Source organism: Oncorhynchus masou, chromosome 13, assembly GCF_036934945.1.
Source record: "Oncorhynchus masou masou isolate Uvic2021 chromosome 13, UVic_Omas_1.1, whole genome shotgun sequence".
Classification (NCBI taxonomy): domain Eukaryota; kingdom Metazoa; phylum Chordata; class Actinopteri; order Salmoniformes; family Salmonidae; genus Oncorhynchus; species Oncorhynchus masou.
Window position 1 is genome coordinate 5,935,098 of NC_088224.1, and position 21,112 is coordinate 5,956,209.

The 21,112-nt window shown below is 48.5% G+C and overlaps 1 protein-coding gene across 1 annotated transcript; it reads right to left on the reverse strand.

The window, feature by feature from the left end:
* Positions 1-1,306: 1,306 nt before the first annotated feature.
* myclb (MYCL proto-oncogene, bHLH transcription factor b) lies at positions 1,307-12,782 on the reverse strand. Its single transcript, XM_064982854.1, has 3 exons — positions 12,330-12,782; positions 10,998-11,704; positions 1,307-3,020 (listed from the first exon to the last, which is right to left on the reverse strand). Exons 2-3 carry the CDS (start codon positions 11,641-11,643, stop codon positions 2,239-2,241), a joined length of 1,428 nt encoding a protein of 475 aa, XP_064838926.1. The 5' UTR covers positions 11,644-11,704; positions 12,330-12,782; the 3' UTR covers positions 1,307-2,238.
* Positions 12,783-21,112: the final 8,330 nt, after the last annotated feature.

The following is a 21,112-nucleotide window of genomic DNA, read 5'->3' on the forward strand; positions in this document are numbered from 1 at the left end:
GGTAGGGAGGATAGGGCTGAGACAGTGGGTTCACTGGGGGTGAGGGAGGGAGGGGCTGAGACAGTGGGTTCCCTGGGGGGAGGGGAGGGGCTGACACAGTGGGTTCACTGGGGGTGAGGTAGGGAGGATAGGGCTGAGACAGTGGGTTCACTGGGGGTGAGGGAGGGAGGGGCTGAGACAGTAGGTTCCCTGGGGGGAGGGGAGGGGCTGACACAGTGGGTTCCCTGGGGGTGGGGGAGGGGAGGGGCTGAGACAGTAGGTTCCCTGGGGGTGAGGGAGGGGGGGGGGGGGATTTTAGAAAGTGCTGGCTAGATAGTGATTAGTTTGAGCAGGAAGGGTGAGAGAGACCGGGGGGGGGGGGGGCAGCGCATAACAGCCATACCAACCATGTCAGCTCACAACAACAACAAAAAACACTCTGTAGGAAAATGTAGTACAAAACTCTGGCCTTTTGTACAAATCAACGAAAAACTGAAATTAGTACTGTAGAGAAAAACAGGCAGAGAACAGCGTCAAAGTGGCAATGTGATCAAAGTAACGTTTCAATAGTGTTATTATTTGAATGTTTATTTACTGCACCTTTTTACTAACAAAAAAAAAAATAAGCATTTTGAAATTTGAGTTAAGCCAGTAACAGGAAACAGGAAAGAAAATAGAATGAAATCTGAAAGCTCTGGTTTTGGTTCATTAGGGACTCTACAGAAGGATACTTGTATGTAACACATAGAAGGAGACATGCAAACACACACACACACACACACACACACACACACACACACACACACACAAAACACAGGCTGATCTGAACATAATGCACAATCGATGGATCCACTCATACAGTCTTAGACAATAACAGGAAATAAGGTTGGCAAATATTATAGGAGCAACGTTAATATGGACAAGCAGATGTTCCATTTCCTGTCCGTTTCAAATGAACTGCCATTGTTTGCCATGGCTAACATTTTGACCATTAAGAAAAAAATCCATTCGTCACCGACTGGTTTCAAAATGGCACTGAAAGTATAAAAGATATTGTTGAGTTTCAGAGTTGATCAAAAAATGTATTTAGTTTAGGACTATTCTTCAAGACGTTCTCATGTCAACATCAACTCCAACTGAGCCGTTGTCGCGAGGCATAATCTTCTTTGCACATGCATACAATCAAATCTCACACCGCCTACGTGGCACGACAACTTCTCATTAACAAATAACCTTCCAATCGGGAAACATCACTTAACATTCAATATTTACATACTTTATTCATTTGGTAGATATAACAGAGAGATAAAATGCCAGCCCCCCCCCCCCCCCCCCCAAAAATAACTAAATTATGATCACGTGATATCAGGTTACTGTCCTTCCTGACGAGACGATTGCTCTGTCAATCACTCTGAAGCAAATGTGCAAACAACAGAACCGTAACACCACATTATAACCCACTTCCTCACCCGACAAAGTGACCGTTCGTGTCTTTGCTCCTTAATCTCAGCCTGTGTGTGTGTGTGTGTGTGTGTGTCTGGGAGTTCACAACCCCATCCCAACACTAAACCCACTATGTCTTTTCCCTTGATCGTTGGTGTCCTTGCAGATCTTCAACCACTTTCCTACGAATAGGGGCAAAGGGATCCATTTGGGATTGGACCAACGAGAGCAAGAAAATCCTCTCAAATCCGTCCCTGGTTTTGACTCAGTCCTGGTTTAATAATATAGGCTGGTTTTGACTCAGTCCTGGTTTAATAATATAGGCTGGTTTTGACTCAGTCCTGGTTTAATAGTATAGGCTTGAGATCCGTTCCTGGTTTTGACTCAGTCCTGGTTTAATAATATAGGCTTGAGATCCGTCCCTGGTTTTGACTCAGTCCTGGTTTATAATATAGGCTTGAGATCCATTCCTGGTTTTGACTCAGTCCTGGTTTAATAATATAGGCTTGAGATCCGTTCCTGGTTTTGACTCAGTCCTGGTTTATAATATAGGGTTCGGCAAAGCATACTACTTGGGCTTCTCTCCCTGCCAGCCTGCCAGTTAATGAGAGTTGGTTTTCATTCAGTCCTGGTTTCTGTCGACTAGAGGTCGCTGCCAGTCAGTTCAGAGATGTTGTTCGAGCTTTGCCAGCCTGCCAGTCAGCCAGTCAGTCAGTTCAGGGATGTTGTTTGAGCTTTGCCAGCCTGCCAGTCAGCGAGTCAGTTCAGGGATGTTGTTCGAGCTTTGCCAGCCTGCCAGTCAGTCAGTCAGTGACTTCAGGGGCATTGTTTGAGCTGTGCCAACCTGCGGAGTAGCTGCTGTTGCCTGGCCTTCAGCTGACGTTTCTCCTGCGCCCGCTGGCGCTCGCTAGAATGCAGCTGCGCCAGGTACTCAGTGGCGCGTGTCAGGATGGCCACCTTGGGCGTCTTGGGGCACTCTGCCAAGCCGGGGACCTCGTCCCGCAGCGCCAGGAAACGAGAGCGCAGGTCATTGCGTCGTTTACGTTCCAGGAAGTTGTGAGTCTTGCGTTTGTCCGTGTCCTCACAGTCGGAGGACTGGGGGCTGCAGGGGTGGGAGCAGTAGGACTTCAAGGAGGAGAGGTGGTGGTGGGAGGAGGATGGGGGAGAGTTCGAGGGGGAGGAGGCAAGGATGAGTGTGTTGGCGTCAGGCGACTCCGAACCGGCCGTTGCCACTGCGACGTGAGGTGGTTTGCTCTCAGGGTTCTGATTGGTTGAGGCGGGGCCTGGGTGTGGCTGGGGGTGAGATGAGTTTGAGAAGTGAGGAGAAGAGTTTAGGGGCTCGTGTCGGACTCTCTTCCTGGGGGGCTCGGGATGTTTGTGTGTGTCGGGGGAAGGAGCTGCGTAGTTATGCTGCTGTTGGTGGATGGAAATGTGGAAATGTTTCATACACGGGCCCACAGGGTCCGCTCCGACCGTGATGGTCACCGGCGTCCGCCCGTTTAGCCCGCCGTTGGCCAGCCGCCGAGGCTTGTACTGCTTGTGTTCCACAGTCACCACATCGATCTCCTCTTCGTCCTCATCATCACTAGATTCATCATCTGGAGAAGCAATAGGAGAAATTTAGTGACCAGAGCAAAAAAACATACAAATCAAAGATAAACTTCTGAATCGAAAGATAATCAACTACTATGCGCATGACGTTTATTCACGTGATCATTTATAAAATCACTTTATTTACCCTTATGTTATGAGTTTCTTATTAGGCTATATACACACACTAACCGTTCAAAAGGTCGGGGGTCACTTAGAAATGTCCTGGTTTTTGAAAGAGAAGCAACATTTTTTGGTCCATTAAAATAACATGCAATTGATCAGAAATACAGTGTAGACATTGATAATGTTGTAAATGACTATTGTAGCTGGAAAACGGCAGATTTTTTATGGAATATCTACATAGGCATACAGAGGCTCATTATCAGCAACCATCACTCCTGTGTTCCAATGGCACGTTGTGTTAGCTAATCCAAGTGTATCATTTAAAAGGCTGATTGATCATTAGAAAACACTTTTGCAATTATGTTAGCACAGCTGAAAACTGTTGTTCTAATTAAGGAAGCAATACAACTGGCCTTCTTTAGACTAGTTGAATATCTGGAGCATCAGCATTTGTGGGTTCGATTACAGGCTCAAAATGGCCAGAAACAAAGACCTTTCTCCTGAAACTCGTCAGTCTATTCTTGTTCTGAGAAATGAAGACTATTCCATACAAGAAATTGCCAAGAAACTGAAGATCTCGGACAACGCTGTGTACTACTTCCTTTACAGAACAGAGCAAACTGGCTCTAACCAGAATAGAAAGAGGAGTGGGAGGCCCCGGTGCACAACTGAGCAAGAGGACAAGTACATTAGAGTGTTTAGTCTGAGAAACAGATGCTTCATAAGTCCTCAACTGGCAGCTTCATTAAATAGTACCCACAAAACACCAGTCTCAACGTCAACAGCGAAGGGGCGACTCCGGGATGCTGGCCTTCTCGGCAGAGTTACAAAAAAAAAGCCATATCTCAGACTGGCCAAGAAAAATAAATGATTAAGATGGGCAAGGACAAAAGAACACAGACACTGGAAAGAGGGAAATTGGGGAAAAGTGTTATGAACAGACAAATCTAAGTTTGTGGTATGCGGATCACAAAGAAGAACATTTGTGAGACAGAAAAAATGAAAAGATGCTGGAGGAGTGCTTGACACCGTCTGTCAAGCATGGTGGAGGCAATGTGATGGTCCGGGGGTGCTTTGGTGGTGGTAAAGTGGGAGATTAGTACAGGGTAAAAGGGATCTTGATGAAGGTAGACTATCACTCCATTTTGTAACGCCGTGCCATACGTGGTGGACGCCGCTTAAATTGGAGCCAATTTCCTCCTACAACAAGACAACGACCCAAAGCCCAGCTCTAAACTATGCAAGAACTATTTAGGGAAGAAGCAGTCAGCTGGTATTCTGTCTATAATGGAGTGGCCAGCACTGTCACCGGATCTCAACGCTATTGAGCTGTTGTGGGAGCAGCTTGACCGTATGGTACGTAGGAAGTGCCCATCAAGCCAATCCAACTTGTGGGAGGTGCTTCAGGAAGCATGGGGTGAAATCTCTTCAGATTACCTCAACAAATTGACAAGTAGAATGCCAAAGGTCTGCAAGGCTGGAATTGCTGTAAATGGAGGATTCTTTGACAAAGGAAAGTTGAGAGGACAATTATTATTTAAATGAAAAAGCATTATTTATAAACTTGTCAACGTCTTGACAATATTTCCTATTCATTTTGCAACTCATTTAATGTATGTTTTCATGGAAAACAAGGACATTTCAAAGTGACCCCAAACTTTTGAAAGGTAGTATGCATGTATGTATGTATGTATGTATGTATGTATGTATGTATGCAGATGTATGCCTAATGCATCTCTGATTCTCTGCAGGGTGTACAATAAAGTATTGGCTCTTTAGTCTTAATCAAATGACCCATAGCCTATAGATTATGAAGGGATCCGATTATATACTGTAAAGGGATACCTTGTCAGATGTCAACTGAATGCCTTCAACTGAAATGAGTCTTCCACATTTAACCCCCAACCCCTCTGAATCAAAGGGGGCGGGGCTGACTTAAAACTGAATCAGACATCCACGCCCGGGGAACAGTGGGTTAACTGGTCTAGGAACAGTGGGTTAACTGCCTTGTTCAGGGGAACAGTGGGTCAACTGGATCTAGGAACAGTGGGGTCAACTGGATCTAGGAACAGTGGGTCTAACTGGTCTAGGAACAGTGGGTCTAACTGGTCTAGGAACAGTGGGTTCAACTGGATCTAGGAACAGTGGGTTCAACTGGATCTAGGAACAGTGGGTTCAACTGGATCTAGGAACAGTGGGGTCAACTGGATCTAGGAACAGTGGGTTCAACTGGATCTAGGAACAGTGGGTTCAACTGGATCTAGGAACAGTGGTGTTAACTGGTCTAGGAACAGTGGTGTTAACTGGTCTAGGAACAGTGGGTTAACTGGTCTAGGAACAGTGGGTTCAACTGGATCTAGGAACAGTGGTGTTAACTGGTCTAGGAACAGTGGGGTTAACTGGTCTAGGAACAGTGGGTTAACTGGTCTAGGAACAGTGGGTTAACTGCCTTGTTCAGGGGAACAGTGGGTTCAACTGGGTCTAGGAACAGTGGTGTTAACTGGTCTAGGAACAGTGGGTTAACTGCCTTGTTCAGGGGAACAGTGGGTTCAACTGGATCTAGGAACAGTGGGTTCAACTGGGTCTAGGAACAGTGGGTTCAACTGGGTCTAGGAACAGTGGGTTCAACTGGGTCTAGGAACAGTGGGTTCAACTGGGTCTAGGAACAGTGGTGTTAACTGGTCTAGGAACAGTGGGTTAACTGCCTTGTTCAGGGGAACAGTGGGTTCAACTGGATCTAGGAACAGTGGGTTCAACTGGATCTAGGAACAGTGGGGTCAACTGGATCTAGGAACAGTGGGTTCAACTGGATCTAGGAACAGTGGGTTCAACTGGATCTAGGAACAGTGGGTTCAACTGGATCTAGGAACAGTGGGGTCAACTGGATCTAGGAACAGTGGGTTCAACTGGATCTAGGAACAGTGGGTCTAACTGGTCTAGGAACAGTGGGTCTAACTGGTCTAGGAACAGTGGTGTTAACTGGTCTAGGAACAGTGGGTCTAACTGGTCTAGGAACAGTGGGTCTAACTGGTCTAGGAACAGTGGGTCTAACTGATCTAGGAACAGTGGGGTCAACTGGATCTAGGAACAGTGGGTCAACTGGATCTAGGAACAGTGGGGTCAACTGGATCTAGGAACAGTGGGTTCAACTGGATCTAGGAACAGTGGGTCTAACTGGTCTAGGAACAGTGGGTCTAACTGGTCTAGGAACAGTGGTGTTAACTGGTCTAGGAACAGTGGGTCTAACTGGTCTAGGAACAGTGGGTCTAACTGATCTAGGAACAGTGGGGTCAACTGGATCTAGGAACAGTGGGTTCAACTGGATCTAGGAACAGTGGGTCTAACTGGATCTAGGAACAGTGGGTCTAACTGGTCTAGGAACAGTGGGTCTAACTGGTCTAGGAACAGTGGGTCTAACTGGTCTAGGAACAGTGGGTCTAACTGGTCTAGGAACAGTGGGTCTAACTGGTCTAGGAACAGTGGGTCTAACTGGTCTAGGAACAGTGGGTCTAACTGGTCTAGGAACAGTGGTGTTAACTGGTCTAGGAACAGTGGGGTCAACTGGATCTAGGAACAGTGGTGTTAACTGGTCTAGGAACAGTGGGGTCAACTGGATCTAGGAACAGTGGGGTCAACTGGATCTAGGAACTGTGGGGTCAACTGGATCTAGGAACAGTGGGGTCAACTGGATCTAGGAACAGTGGGGTCAACTGGATCTAGGAACAGTGGGGTCAACTGGATCTAGGAACAGTGGGTCAACTGGATCTAGGAACAGTGGGTCAACTGGATCTAGGAACAGTGGGTCAACTGGATCTAGGAACAGTGGGTCAACTGGATCTAGGAACAGTGGGTCTAACTGGATCTAGGAACAGTGGGTCTAACTGGTCTAGGAACAGTGGGTCTAACTGGTCTAGGAACTGGTCTAGGAACAGTGGGTCTAACTGGATCTAGGAACAGTGGGTCTAACTGGTCTAGGAACAGTGGGTCTAACTGGTCTAGGAACAGTGGGTCTAACTGGTCTAGGAACAGTGGGTCTAACTGGTCTAGGAACAGTGGTGTTAACTGGTCTAGGAACAGTGGGGTCAACTGGATCTAGGAACAGTGGGGTCAACAGGTCTAGGAACAGTGGGTCAACAGGTCTAGGAACAGTGGGTCAACAGGTCTAGGAACAGTGGGTCAACAGGTCTAGGAACAGTGGGTCAACAGGTCTAGGAACAGTGGGTCAACAGGTCTAGGAACAGTGGGTCAACTGGTCTAGGAACAGTGTGTTAACTGCCTTGCTCAGGGGTAGAACGACAGATTTTTACCTTGTCAGCTCGGGGGTTTGATCCAGCAACCTTGCGGTTACTAGTCCAACGCTCTAACCACTACTAAGCCTAAAGTACCATGCTGGGATTCCTAATGACTTCTCAGATGTAGTTACGTGCAAACAGGATCTGACGGGCACATCTCCCTGTCCATTCTTAGCCTGGAATTTTGGTTATTTGTGTGGTATTAAATTTAAAAAGATTCAGCTGACATGTAAAATGATGTAAAATGTTTATGAAAAGACAAAAAATTCCCTCAGACCTGCAAATTACGATAAACGTTTTCATGCAATGCTTTTCCTGTAAAGATTCTTTCACCCCCTACTCTCGTTCACGGTGGCTCCACAACTTTCTGCCCCTTAGCCCTGTGCTCCATCAAAACTCCTGGGTTGCCATGTCATAGTTACAGGACGAAGAACAACTTTGTAAAACTGCCTATCTAAGGCTCTGGTCTGTCCTAGAAGTGAGGGGGAAAAATGGTAGACATGTTGTTCTGCTATCCAAAATAATAATTAAAACAAAGTGGGTGTAGGGAGAGTCACTTTTTTTTTAGCGTTCAGGGAGGGGTTAGGTGAATTATTAATTTGGCTGAAGGGAGGGTAATCCATTTTCATTTCAGAGAGGTCTGATGTTCTCCTTATTATGAATCAAGTCCCTTGTGTACTTTATTTCAGGGAAAGTGTGTACCGGTAAGCTTGCTGATGGCCTCCCGAGTGGCAGTGTGCCACTAGAGATTCTGGGTTCGAGTCCAGGCTCTGTCGCAGCCATGAGCGGCGCACAATTGTCCCAGTGGTGTCTGGGTTAGGGGAGGGTTTTGCCGGCAGGGATGTCCTTGTCCCATCGCGTACTAGTGACTCCTGTGGTGCAGGCCGTGCACTCAGACACCAGGTGTAAGGTGTTTCCTCCAACACTTTGGTGCGGCTGGCTTCTGGGTTAATAAGCGGGCATCATGTCAAGAAGCCCACTTCTTGACACGCAGGGTTTCGGAGGACGCACGCCTCTCGAGTCCGTATGGGAGCCTACCACTAAAACTACATACTGGGTACTACTAATACTGGGTACTACATACTGGGCACTACTAATACTGGGTACTACTAATACTGGGTACTACTAATACTACATACTGGGTACTACTAATACTGGGCACTACTAATACTGGGTACTACTAATACTGGGTACTACTAATACTACATACTGGGTACTACATACTGGGTACTACTAATACTGGGTACTACTAATACTACATACTGGGTACTACTAATACTGGGTACTACTAATACTGGGTACTACTAATACTACATACTGGGTACTACATACTGGGTACTACTAATACTGGGTACTACATACTGGGCACTACTAATACTGGGTACTACTAATACTACATACTGGGTACTACATACTGGGTACTACTAATACTACTAATACTGGGTACTACTCGTACTACTAATACTGGGTACTACTAATATTACATACTGGGTACTATTTTGAATATACTGTTGTCAGTAAAATCTACTCCACCCCATACTAGGGATACATACTCGGCTCATTCATGATAAGGCGTCATCTAATGCACAATTGAGTCGATTCCCGCCATTAGTTTATTTTGGTACAAGGCGTCGCCATATCTGATTATCAGCTGCTGTCAAACACAAGTGGGTCCTGTGTCTCTTCCTCAAATCTACGAGATGAAAAGCCCAAATTAGTATGACATCCTATGACCTGAAAAGGGTATGGCACACGATCGGTGCCTACCTCACGCCCAGTGGAAAGTCCCTCTCTCAGGTTATTCATTTCAGTCACGTGGTGGGAGGAGGAGGAAGGGGGGGAGACAGAATGATATGTGTGTTCTCACATTCTGAGTAATAACAAGGGACCTCAGTCTCCGAGCAAAATCACTGGTTTTATCAGAGTTTCTCCCCCCCCCACAATCATTCAATTTGCAACAAGGCCGAGCATTGAAGCCACGTCGTGTAACCAGTTCACTACGGCCATTCACTATACAAAGAATAATCTTTGAGATGTTGTTTGGCTGTAACAACTTCAGCTATTCCAGTATGTAGAAATATATCATAGCCTTGTGTCAAAATGCGGATGTTTAACACTGGGCCTTCATTTAACATCATATACATCTCATTTCGGCTCCAACTCACTGACCAGACTCCAGGGAGCCAACGGGAGTAGTACTAATGCTCTCTGGGTTGTTTCCCAAATGGAACCCTAGTCCCTATATAGTGCACTACTTTAGGGAATAGGGTTCCATAGGGCTCCGGTCTAAAGTAGTGCACTATATAGGGAATAGGGTTCCATAGGGCTCAGGTCTAAAGTAGTGCACTATATAGGGGATAGGAAACAAAAAACAAGGAAGTATAGTGTAGAGAATCATTATACCATCTAAACCGCTGTGAAAATATATTTTCCACAACCAAAGATATTGTATTTTCAGCTGTTTTGAAGCCGGTGTACAAAACCAAACGTTAAAGAAACTACACTTGGAATGCATAGAAATAGCACATAGAACAGATCTACCTGCTTCTTAAACTTCTTTACAATGAGAATAACAGATCTATAACACATTTATGTGAATTTGGTTCTAAAAAGTTACAAGTTGCAGCTTTAAAGGAAAATAAAGAAATTAGCATATCATGCATATTTATGAAACATAGTCACGCATAGCAACAGGTGGAGGCGGGTAGCCTAGCGGTTGGAGGCAGGTAGCCGAGCGGTTGGAGGCAGGTAGCCGAGCGGTTGGAGGCAGGTAGCCGAGCGGTTGGAGGCAGGTAGCCGAGCGGTTGGAGGCAGGTAGCCGAGCGGTTGGAGGCAGGTAGCCGAGCGGTTGGAGGCAGGTAGCCGAGCGGTTGGAGGCAGGTAGCCGAGCGGTTGGAGGCAGGTAGCCGAGCGGTTGGAGGCAGGTAGCCGAGCGGTTGGAGGCAGGTAGCCGAGCGGTTGGAGGCAGGTAGCCTAGCGGTTGGAGGCAGGTAGCCTAGCGGTTGGAGGCAGGTAGCCTAGCGGTTGGAGGCAGGTAGCCTAGCGGTTAGAGGCAGGTAGCCTAGTGGTTAGAGCGTTGGACTAATAACCGAAAGGTTGCTGGATCAAATCCCCGAGCTGACAAGGTAAAAAACTATTGTTCTGCCCCCTGAACAAGGCAGTTAACCCACTGTTCCCTTGTAGGCTGTCATTGTAAAATACGAGTTTTCTCAAAAACAAAACAGCCTAGCTAACTTTAGCCACCTAACTAGAATTCATATAAAATTTGTAACATATTGTACGTTTTGCAAATTTGTAACATATACGAATTGTCATTCATAACATATATGAAATTGGTGATGGAAATTCACAAACGAATACATATCACACGAAACATAACATATAATACTAAATGGAGTGTCGCAGATTTACGTAGGAAATATTATGAAATGCTCTGAGACCAGGTTGTTGCTTATTGGCCAGTATGTTAACTATAGCAAATTGTCAGCATACAGATTTCCAGACTCACGACAGTAAAAGGACCTTCATATAGTCAGTTTACAGACCAACGTTGAACTTGTAACTTACCTGATGAGTCTGTGGGGGATTCCGAACCGGAGGACACTGCAGGTTTCTTGAACGGTGCCCCGGTCAGCGGGAATGTGAGAACAGCACCCGGGTCCACGCAATCCGTTGCCAAGCTACCGAGAACCGGAGCGTCCATGGGTGTCGTCACACACTGCGCCCTCCCGGTGGTGTTGATGCCAGCTCCCACCTGCTGCAGGGCCGGTTTGGTCGGGCCCGATCCGGGACAGGAAGCATGTCGCTCCCCGACAACTTTCTCCAGCTGTTTGCCCGCCGAGAAGCTGCTCCACATGCAGTCCTGGATGATAATGGAGCTCAGGTTCCCCAAAGCCTCGTCGGCGGAACTGAATTTACACGGCACATCCTGGTCGTCCTCTTGACCCAAAAACTGGGACACCCACTCGAGTTTGTCCCCCAACGAAGGGCAGACAATCCCGCCCCCGGCTACCCCACCTAAAGTCCGGACAGGGGACATGGGCGGGGTCGGTACTAGCTCGAATTTCTTCCATATGTCCTCGCTGGGCGCAGTGGATTTAAAGAAATCCTCGTCCGGATCGTGGTCGTCGTAGAAGTAATGTTGATAGTGGTCGTACTCCATCTCCCAGCCTGACTCATAGTGAGGGGCGGTGGTGGAGTTTATGCCCGGCATCTCGAGGTCAGGGCGGGCGTGGGAGCGCACTCTTCACTTATCTCCGTTATCAATAGCCTTACTGGGGACACACAGAGAGAGAGGGAGGGAGTACTGGGAGTCAGCCGAGTTTGTGATTAACACATTAGTCTGTTATGATACAACTAGTGTGTTTCTGGCCATTTCACATCTGTCAATATCTAGTGTGTGTGCGCGTGTGTGTGTGTGGGGGGGGGGGGGGATCCTTCTCAATTAAAGAAATGTGGGTTATCACGATTTATCATTAAAAACACAAGTGACTTACGCATCCTTGAAAAGTGTTGAAATGGCTATTTGGTTCTAGATTCAGTAATTATATTGAACCCAATCACCCCGTCAATACCCTCTAATAACTACACTGAAGGGAGAAAAAAATAACAGGCTCCAACAACCTCGCAAATGATTGTTACCACCATCGCATCGCAACAGTGAACACAGAACTAAAGAACTCCGTGTCCCAACATAGTTGCGTTACCGAATACAACGTTGCCAACTATACCGGTGAAATACATCCACCCTCTCCAAAAATCATCCAGTCGGTTTATTTTGGGGGGCTACTAGCATAAAAAAAACATGCCCCCCCCCCCTTTAAAATTGTGGCCAAAATCGAAAAATCCCAAATAACGCAATAAAAAAAAGTTTGAAAACGTCTTCAGAGCAACACTCACCGTTTTTAAGGTAGACGACCACCCGTTCTCACAAAGCATTGAAAAGGAAGAGAGGAAATACAATCCAATCACACTGGTAAATCTTAGCCGAAATAAATGACCCACAGGCGTATTTACAACCCAAACTTCCCGAAACACTGCGATGGAGGCTGTCTTCTATTAGTAGGCGTTAGTCTACAAATACAAGTATCCCTTCAGGCAAGGAAAAATAAAGATGTTCTCCTTTATGCGTTGGTGAAATCTAAGGAGCGTCTTGCGTCTTCTTCGTTAATTCCTATAATGAGTAGCCCGACCAACACCGCGAAACTGAAGCTTCTTGCAGTAAACTACTCTCGCTATAATTAGCTGTTGCTTCCAATTGAAAGCTCACCAAAACGGTATTAGAAAGTAGACTAGTAGGTTTAAACCTCCCACAAACCGTGACTTGGATAGGATAGAGTTGGCTATGGATACAAACCGACTGCTGCGCTATATCACGGGAAGAAGGAGAGGCTGGGATTTACATAAGAGGCGGACGACAGTAAGGAGGCTCCGCCTACCGGTTAAAGGGACAGAATCATTCTCAATGACTCCGTTTCCAAGACCGTTAAAAATGGCTAACGGGACCCGATTGGACAACAGGTAGTTCGTTATAACACAGACATTATTCTAACCATGACATGGGCGGCATTTCATTTAAACAAGGGTAGGGCTTTGCATATGTTGAAATAATACAAGTGTGTGTGTGTGTGTGTGTGTGTGTGTGTGTGTGTGTGTGTGTGTGTGTGTGTGTGTGTGTGTGTGTGTGTGTGTGTGTGTGTGTGTGTGTGTGTGTGTGTGTGTGTGTGTGTGTTTTGTGCCGGACATATGGCCGTGGTGTCTGTGGTCCTAAACTGCATCCTATATCTATGTGATCGTTATCAACCTTGTGATGTGAAAGACCCCCCCACTGTCTCTCAGTCGATAGGGAAGCAAAGCCAGCGCTCTGCTAGGCCAAGTACATCTGATCAACAGCTGCTGACGGACAAACACACAAAACACACACACACAGCTGGTGTCGACTCACAGACAGACAGAAACACACATGCATGGGGAAACAGGCAGATACTGCTACTTCTCTACACCTAAAACTTCTCTACACCTAAAACCCCACCTCTTCAAGGAATACCTAGGATAGGATAAAGTGGTCCTTCTCACCCCCCCCCCCCCCTTAAATGATTTAGATGCACTATTGTAAAGTGGCTGTTCCACTGGATGTCAGAAGGTTAATTCACCAATTTGTAAGTCGCTCTGGATAAGAGCGTCTGCTAAATGACTTAAATGTAAATGTAATGTAATGTCTTAAATGTAAAATCATACTTGGTAGGCTATTGTGGAATGTGAATCAGTAATGAGTTTATTATGTACGGAACAACAATATAAACTCAACATATATATATATAACATATTATATGAACTAAAGACAATGAAGTTGAATCAGCTGAACTAGTGCTTCTCTATCCCCTCTCAGTCAGCCCATTATCTACTGGCTCTATCCCCTCTCAGTCAGCCCATTATCTACTGGCTCTATCCCCTCTCAGTCAGCCCATTATCTACTGGCTCTACCCCCCCCCTCAGTCAGCCCATTATCTACTGGCTCTACCCCCTCAGTCAGCCCATTATCTACTGGCTCTACCCCCTCAGTCAGCCCATTATCTACTGGTTCTATCCCCTCTCAGTCAGCCCATTATCTACTGGCTCTATCCCCCCTCAGTCAGCCCATTATCTACTGGCTCTATCCCCTCTCAGTCAGCCCATTATCTACTGGCTCTACCCCCCCTCAGTCAGCCCATTATCTACTGGCTCTATCCCCTCTCAGTCAGCCCATTATCTACTGGCTCTACCCCCCCCCCCCCCCTCAGTCAGCCCATTATCTACTGGTTCTACCCCCTCAGTCAGCCCATTATCTACTGGCTCTACCCTCCTCAGTCAGCCCATTATCTACTGACTCTATCCCCTCTCAGTCAGTCCATTATCTACTGGCTCTACCCTCCTCAGTCAGCCCATTATCTACTGGCTCTATCCCCTCTCAGTCAGCCCATTATCTACTGGCTCTATCCCCCCCTCAGTCAGCCCATTATCTACTGGCTCTATCCCCTCTCAGTCAGCCCATTATCTACTGGCTCTACCCCCTCTCAGTCAGCCCATTATCTACTGGCTCTATCCCCTCTCAGTCAGCCCATTATCTACTGGCTCTACCCCCCCTCAGTCAGCCCATTATCTACTGGCTCTACCCCCCCCCCCTCAGTCAGCCCATTATCTACTGGCTCTACCCCCCTCAGTCAGCCCATTATCTACTGACTCTACCCCCTCAGTCAGTCCATTATCTACTGGCTCTACCCCCTCAGTCAGCCCATTATCTACTGGCTCTACCCCCTCAGTCAGCCCATTATCTACTGGCTCTACCCCCTCAGTCAGCCCATTATCTACTGGCTCTACCCCCCTCAGTCAGCCCATTATCTACTGGCTCTACCCCCCCTCAGTCAGTCCATTATCTACTGGCTCTACCCCCCCCTCAGTCAGCCCATTATCTACTGGCTCTACCCCCCCTCAGTCAGTCCATTATCTACTGCCTCTATCCCCTCTCAGTCAGCCCATTATCTACTGGCTCTACCCCCCCTCAGTCAGCCCATTATCTACTGGCTCTACCCCCCCTCAGTCAGCCCATTATCTACTGCCTCTACCCCCTCAGTCAGTCCATTATCTACTGGCTCTACCCCCCTCAGTCAGCCCATTATCTACTGGCTCTACCCCCTCAGTCAGCCCATTATCTACTGGCTCTACCCCCCTCAGTCAGTCCATTATCTACTGCCTCTACCCCCTCAGTCAGCCCATTATCTACTGGCTCTACCCCCTCAGTCAGCCCATTATCTACTGGCTCTACCCCCTCAGTCAGCCCATTATCTACTGGCTCTACCCCCCCTCAGTCAGCCCATTATCTACTGGCTCTACCCCCTCAGTCAGCCCATTATCTACTGGCTCTACCCTTCTCAGTCAGCCCATTATCTACTGGCTCTACCCCCTCAGTCAGCCCATTATCTACTGGCTCTACCCCCTCTCAGTCAGCCCATTATCTACTGGCTCTACCCCCTCAGTCAGCCCATTATCTACTGGCTCTACCCCCCCCCTCAGTCAGCCCATTATCTACTGGCTCTACCCCCTCAGTCAGCCCATTATCTACTGGCTCTACCCCCTTCAGTCAGCCCATTATCTACTGGCTCTACCCCCTCAGTCAGCCCATTATCTACTGGTTCTATCCCCTCTCAGTCAGCCCATTATCTACTGGCTCTATCCCCCCCTCAGTCAGCCCATTATCTACTGGTTCTATCCCCTCTCAGTCAGCCCATTATCTACTGGCTCTACCCCCTCTCAGTCAGCCCATTTCTGCTGGCTCTATCCCCTCTCAGTCAGCCCATTATCTACTGGCTCTACCCCCCCCCTCAGTCAGCCCATTATCTACTGGCTCTACCCCCTCAGTCAGCCCATTATCTACTGGCTCTACCCCCCCTCAGTCAGTCCATTATCTACTGGCTCTACCCCCCTCAGTCAGCCCATTATCTACTGGCTCTACCCCCCCCTCAGTCAGTCCATTATCTACTGCCTCCATCCCCTCTCAGTCAGCCCATTATCTACTGGCTCTACCCCCCCTCAGTCAGCCCATTATCTACTGGCTCTACCCCCTCAGTCAGCCCATTATCTACTGGCTCTACCCCCCCTCAGTCAGTCCATTATCTACTGGCTCTACCCCCTCAGTCAGCCCATTATCTACTGGCTCTACCCCCCCTCAGTCAGTCCATTATCTACTGCCTCTATCCCCTCTCAGTCAGCCCATTATCTACTGGCTCTACCCCCCCTCAGTCAGCCCATTATCTACTGGCTCTACCCCCTCAGTCAGCCCATTATCTACTGCCTCTACCCCCTCAGTCAGTCCATTATCTACTGGCTCTACCCCCCCTCAGTCAGCCCATTATCTACTGGCTCTACCCCCCCTCAGTCAGCCCATTATCTACTGGCTCTACCCCCCTCAGTCAGTCCATTATCTACTGCCTCTACCCCCTCAGTCAGCCCATTATCTACTGGCTCTACCCCCTCAGTCAGCCCATTATCTACTGGCTCTACCCCCTCAGTCAGCCCATTATCTACTGGCTCTACCCCCCCTCAGTCAGCCCATTATCTACTGGCTCTACCCCCTCAGTCAGCCCATTATCTACTGGCTCTACCCTTCTCAGTCAGCCCATTATCTACTGGCTCTACCCCCTCAGTCAGCCCATTATCTACTGGCTCTACCCCCTCTCAGTCAGCCCATTATCTACTGGCTCTACCCCCTCAGTCAGCCCATTATCTACTGGCTCTACCCCCCCTCAGTCAGCCCATTATCTACTGGCTCTACCCCCTCAGTCAGCCCATTATCTACTGGCTCTACCCCCTCAGTCAGCCCATTATCTACTGGCTCTACCCCCCCTCAGTCAGCCCATTATCTACTGGCTCTACCCCCTCAGTCAGCCCATTATCTACTGGCTCTACCCCCTCTCAGTCAGCCCATTATCTACTGGCTCTACCCCCCTCAGTCAGCCCATTATCTACTGGCTCTACCCCCCCTCAGTCAGCCCATTATCTACTGGCTCTACCCCCTCAGTCAGCCCATGATCTACTGGCTCTACCCTTCTCAGTCAGCCCATTATCTACTGGCTCTACCCCCTCAGTCAGCCCATTATCTACTGGCTCTACCCCCTCTCAGTCAGCCCATTATCTACTGGCTCTACCCCCCCTCAGTCAGCCCATTATCTACTGGCTCTACCCCCCCCCTCAGTCAGCCCATTATCTACTGGCTCTACCCCCCCCCTCAGTCAGCCCATTATCTACTGGCTCTATCCCCCTCAGTCAGCCCATTATCTACTGGCTCTACCCCCTCAGTCAGCCCATTATCTACTGGCTCTACCCTTCTCAGTCAGCCCATTATCTACTGGCTCTACCCCCCTCAGTCAGCCCATTATCTACTGGTCTACCCCCCCTCAGTCAGCCCATTATCTACTGGCTCTACCCCCTCAGTCAGCCCATTATCTACTGGCTCTATCCCTCCTCAGTCAGCCCATTATCTACTGACTCTATCCCCTCTCAGTCAGCCCATTATCTACTGGCTCTACCCTCCTCAGTCAGCCCATTATCTACTGGCTCTACCCTTCTCAGTCAGCCCATTATCTACTGGCTCTATCCCTTCTCAGTCAGCCCATTATCTACTGGCTCTACCCTCCTCAGTCAGCCCATTATCTACTGGCTCTATCCCCTCTCAGTCAGCCCATTATCTACTGGCTCTACCCTTCTCAGTCAGCCCATTATCTACTGGCTCTATCCCCTCTCAGTCAGCCCATTATCTACTGGCTCTATTCCCCCTCAGTCAGCCCATTATCTACTGGCTCTATCCCCTCTCAGTCAGCCCATTATCTACTGGCTCTACCCCCCTCAGTCAGCCCATTATCTACTGGCTCTACCCCCTCAGTCAGCCCATTATCTACTGGCTCTACCCCCTCAGTCAGCCCATTATCTACTGCCTCTATCCCCTCTCAGTCAGCCCATTATCTACTGGCTCTACCCCCCCCCTCAGTCAGCCCATTATCTACTGGCTCTACCCCCTCAGTCAGCCCATTAGCTACTGGCTCTACCCCCCTCAGTCAGCCCATTATCTACTGGCTCTACCCCCTCAGTCAGCCCATTATCTACTGGCTCTACCCCCCTCAGTCAGCCCATTATCTACTGGCTCTACCCCCTCAGTCAGCCCATTATCTACTGGCTCTACCCCCCCTCAGTCAGCCCATTATCTACTGGCTCTACCCCCCCCCCCCCTCAGTCAGCCCATTATCTACTGGTTCTATCCCCTCTCAGTCAGCCCATTATCTACTGACTCTACCCTCCTCAGTCAGCCCATTATCTACTGGCTCTACCCCCTCTCAGTCAGCCCATTATCTACTGGCTCTACCCCCTCTCAGTCAGCCCATTATCTACTGGCTCTATCCCCTCTCAGTCAGCCCATTATCTACTGGCTCTACCCCCCCTCAGTCAGCCCATTATCTACTGGCTCTACCCCCTCAGTCAGCCCATTATCTACTGGCTCTACCCCCCCTCAGTCAGCCCATTATCTACTGGCTCTACCCCCCCTCAGTCAGCCCATTATCTACTGACTCTATCCCCTCTCAGTCAGCCCATTATCTACTGGCTCTACCCCCCCCCCTCAGTCAGCCCATTATCTATACCGGTTCCGGTTGGAGCGAGCGGTCGCATCTACACTTCGGTCCGCAGGTAGTATAACTTTTCATTACATTTCGTTATAGTACAACGGTTTGATTTGTCTAATCTTAGCAATTTCTTCTTAGCCAGCTACATAGCCGTCTTTGTATCAACGACAATTGCATAATTATCGTATTTCGTCGTCCTAACGTATCTGCCCAGCAGCTAGCTAAGCAGCTAGCTAACATCCACTGTCCACTAGCACTGTAGAAACTATTACACTCAACTGAACGACTCGATTAGCGTAGTGTCAGCTAGCTACATAGTTGTCTTCGCTGTCTTCGTATCCAAGATAATTGTGCAGTTTAGAGTGTGTAGACTTAGAGTGATTATCTTAATTTACCGAGGTTAGCTAGCCAGCTATTTGTCGTCCTTAACGTAGGAAATGCTGCTAGCTAGCTAGCCAACAGCTAGCCAACCTCTACCGAATTGAACTCCAACTACCCGGTCAACATTCCGTCGCTCCACAGGTAGTATCACATTTTCATTTCACTTCATTACAGTACAACGGTTTGATTTGTTTGATCGTAGCTAGCCAGCTACATAGCCGTCTTTGTATCTAAGACAATTGTGTAGTCTAGAGCGATTTTCTAGGTTAGCTGGCCAGCTATTGTCGTTCTTCTAACGTAGCTAGCCAGCTAGCCCCCGAATAGCAGCACTGTAGTAACTATTACAGTACAACGGTTTGTTTTGTTTGATCGTAGCTAGCTAGCTACATAGCCGTCTTTGTATCTAAGACAATTGTGTAGCCTAGAGCGATTTTCTAGGTTAGCTAGCCAGCTATTGTCGTTCTTTTAAAGTAACGTAACGCAATTAACCTGCTAGCTAGCCAGCTAGCCCCCGAATAGCAGCACTGTAGAAACTATTACACTCGACGGAACGACTTGATTAGTGTAGTGTCAACATCGCAGCCACTACCAGCTAGCCTACTCCAGCAGTACTGTATCATTTCAATCATTTTAGTCAATAAGATTCTTGCTACGTAAGCTTAACTTCCTGAACATTCGAGACGTGTAGTCCACTTGTCATTCCAATCTCCTTTGCATTAGCGTAGCCTCTTCTGTACCCTGTTAACTATGTGTCTATCTATCCCTGTTCTCTCCTCTCTGCACAGACCATACAAACGCTCCACACCACGTGGCCGCGGCCACCCTAATCTGGTGGTCCCAGCGCGCACGACCCACGTGGAGTTCCTGGTCTCCGGTAGCCTCTGGAACTGCCGATCTGCGGCCAACAAGGCAGAGTTCATCTCAGCCTATGCCTCCCTCCAGTCCCTCGACTTCCTGGCACTGACGGAAACATGGATCACCACAGATAACACTGCTACTCCTACTGCTCTCTCTTCGTCCGCCCACATGTTCTCGCACACCCCGAGAGCTTCTGGTCAGCGGGGTGGTGGCACCGGGATCCTCATCTCTCCCAAGTGGTCATTCTCTCTCTCTCCCCTTACCCATCTATCTATCGCCTCCTTTGAATTCCATGCTGTCACAGTTACCAGCCCTTTCAAGCTTAACATCCTTATCATTTATCGCCCTCCAGGTTCCCTCGGAGAGTTCATCAATGAGCTTGATGCCTTGATAAGCTCCTTTCCTGAGGACGGCTCACCTCTCACAGTCCTGGGCGACTTTAACCTCCCCATGTCTACCTTTGACTCATTCCTCTCTGCCTCCTTCTTTCCACTCCTCTCCTCTTTTGACCTCACCCTCTCACCTTCCCCCCTACTCACAAGGCAGGCAATACGCTCGACCTCATCTTTACTAGATGCTGTTCTTCCACTAACCTCACTGCAACTCCCCTCCAAGTCTCCGACCACTACCTTGTATCCTTTTCCCTCTCGCTCTCATCCAACACTTCCCACACTGCCCCTACTCGGATGGTATCGCGCCGTCCCAACCTTCGCTCTCTCTCCCCCGCTACTCTTTCCTCTTCCATCCTATCATCTCTTCCCTCTGCTCATACCTTCTCCAACCTTTCTCCTGATTCTGCCTCCTCAACCCTCCTCTCTTCCCTTTCTGCATCCTTTGACTCTCTATGTCCCCTATCCTCCAGGCCGGCTCGGTCCTCCCCTCCCGCTCCGTGGCTCGATGACTCATTGCGAGCTCACAGAACAGAGCTCCGGGCAGCCGAGCGGAAATGGAGGAAAACTCGCCTCCCTGCGGACCTGGCATCCTTTCACTCCCTCCTCTCTACATTTTCCTCCTCTGTCTCTGCTGCTAAAGCCACTTTCTACCACTCTAAATTCCAAGCATCTGCCTCTAACCCTAGGAAGCTCTTTGCCACCTTCTCCTCCCTCCTGAATCCTCCTCCCCCTCCCCCCCTCCTCCCTCTCTGCAGATGACTTCGTCAACCATTTTGAAAAGAAGGTCGACGACATCCGATCCTCGTTTGCTAAGTCAAACGACACCGCTGGTTCTGCTCACACTGCCCTACCCTGTGCTCTGACCTCTTTCTCCCCTCTCTCTCCAGATGAAATCTCGCTTCTT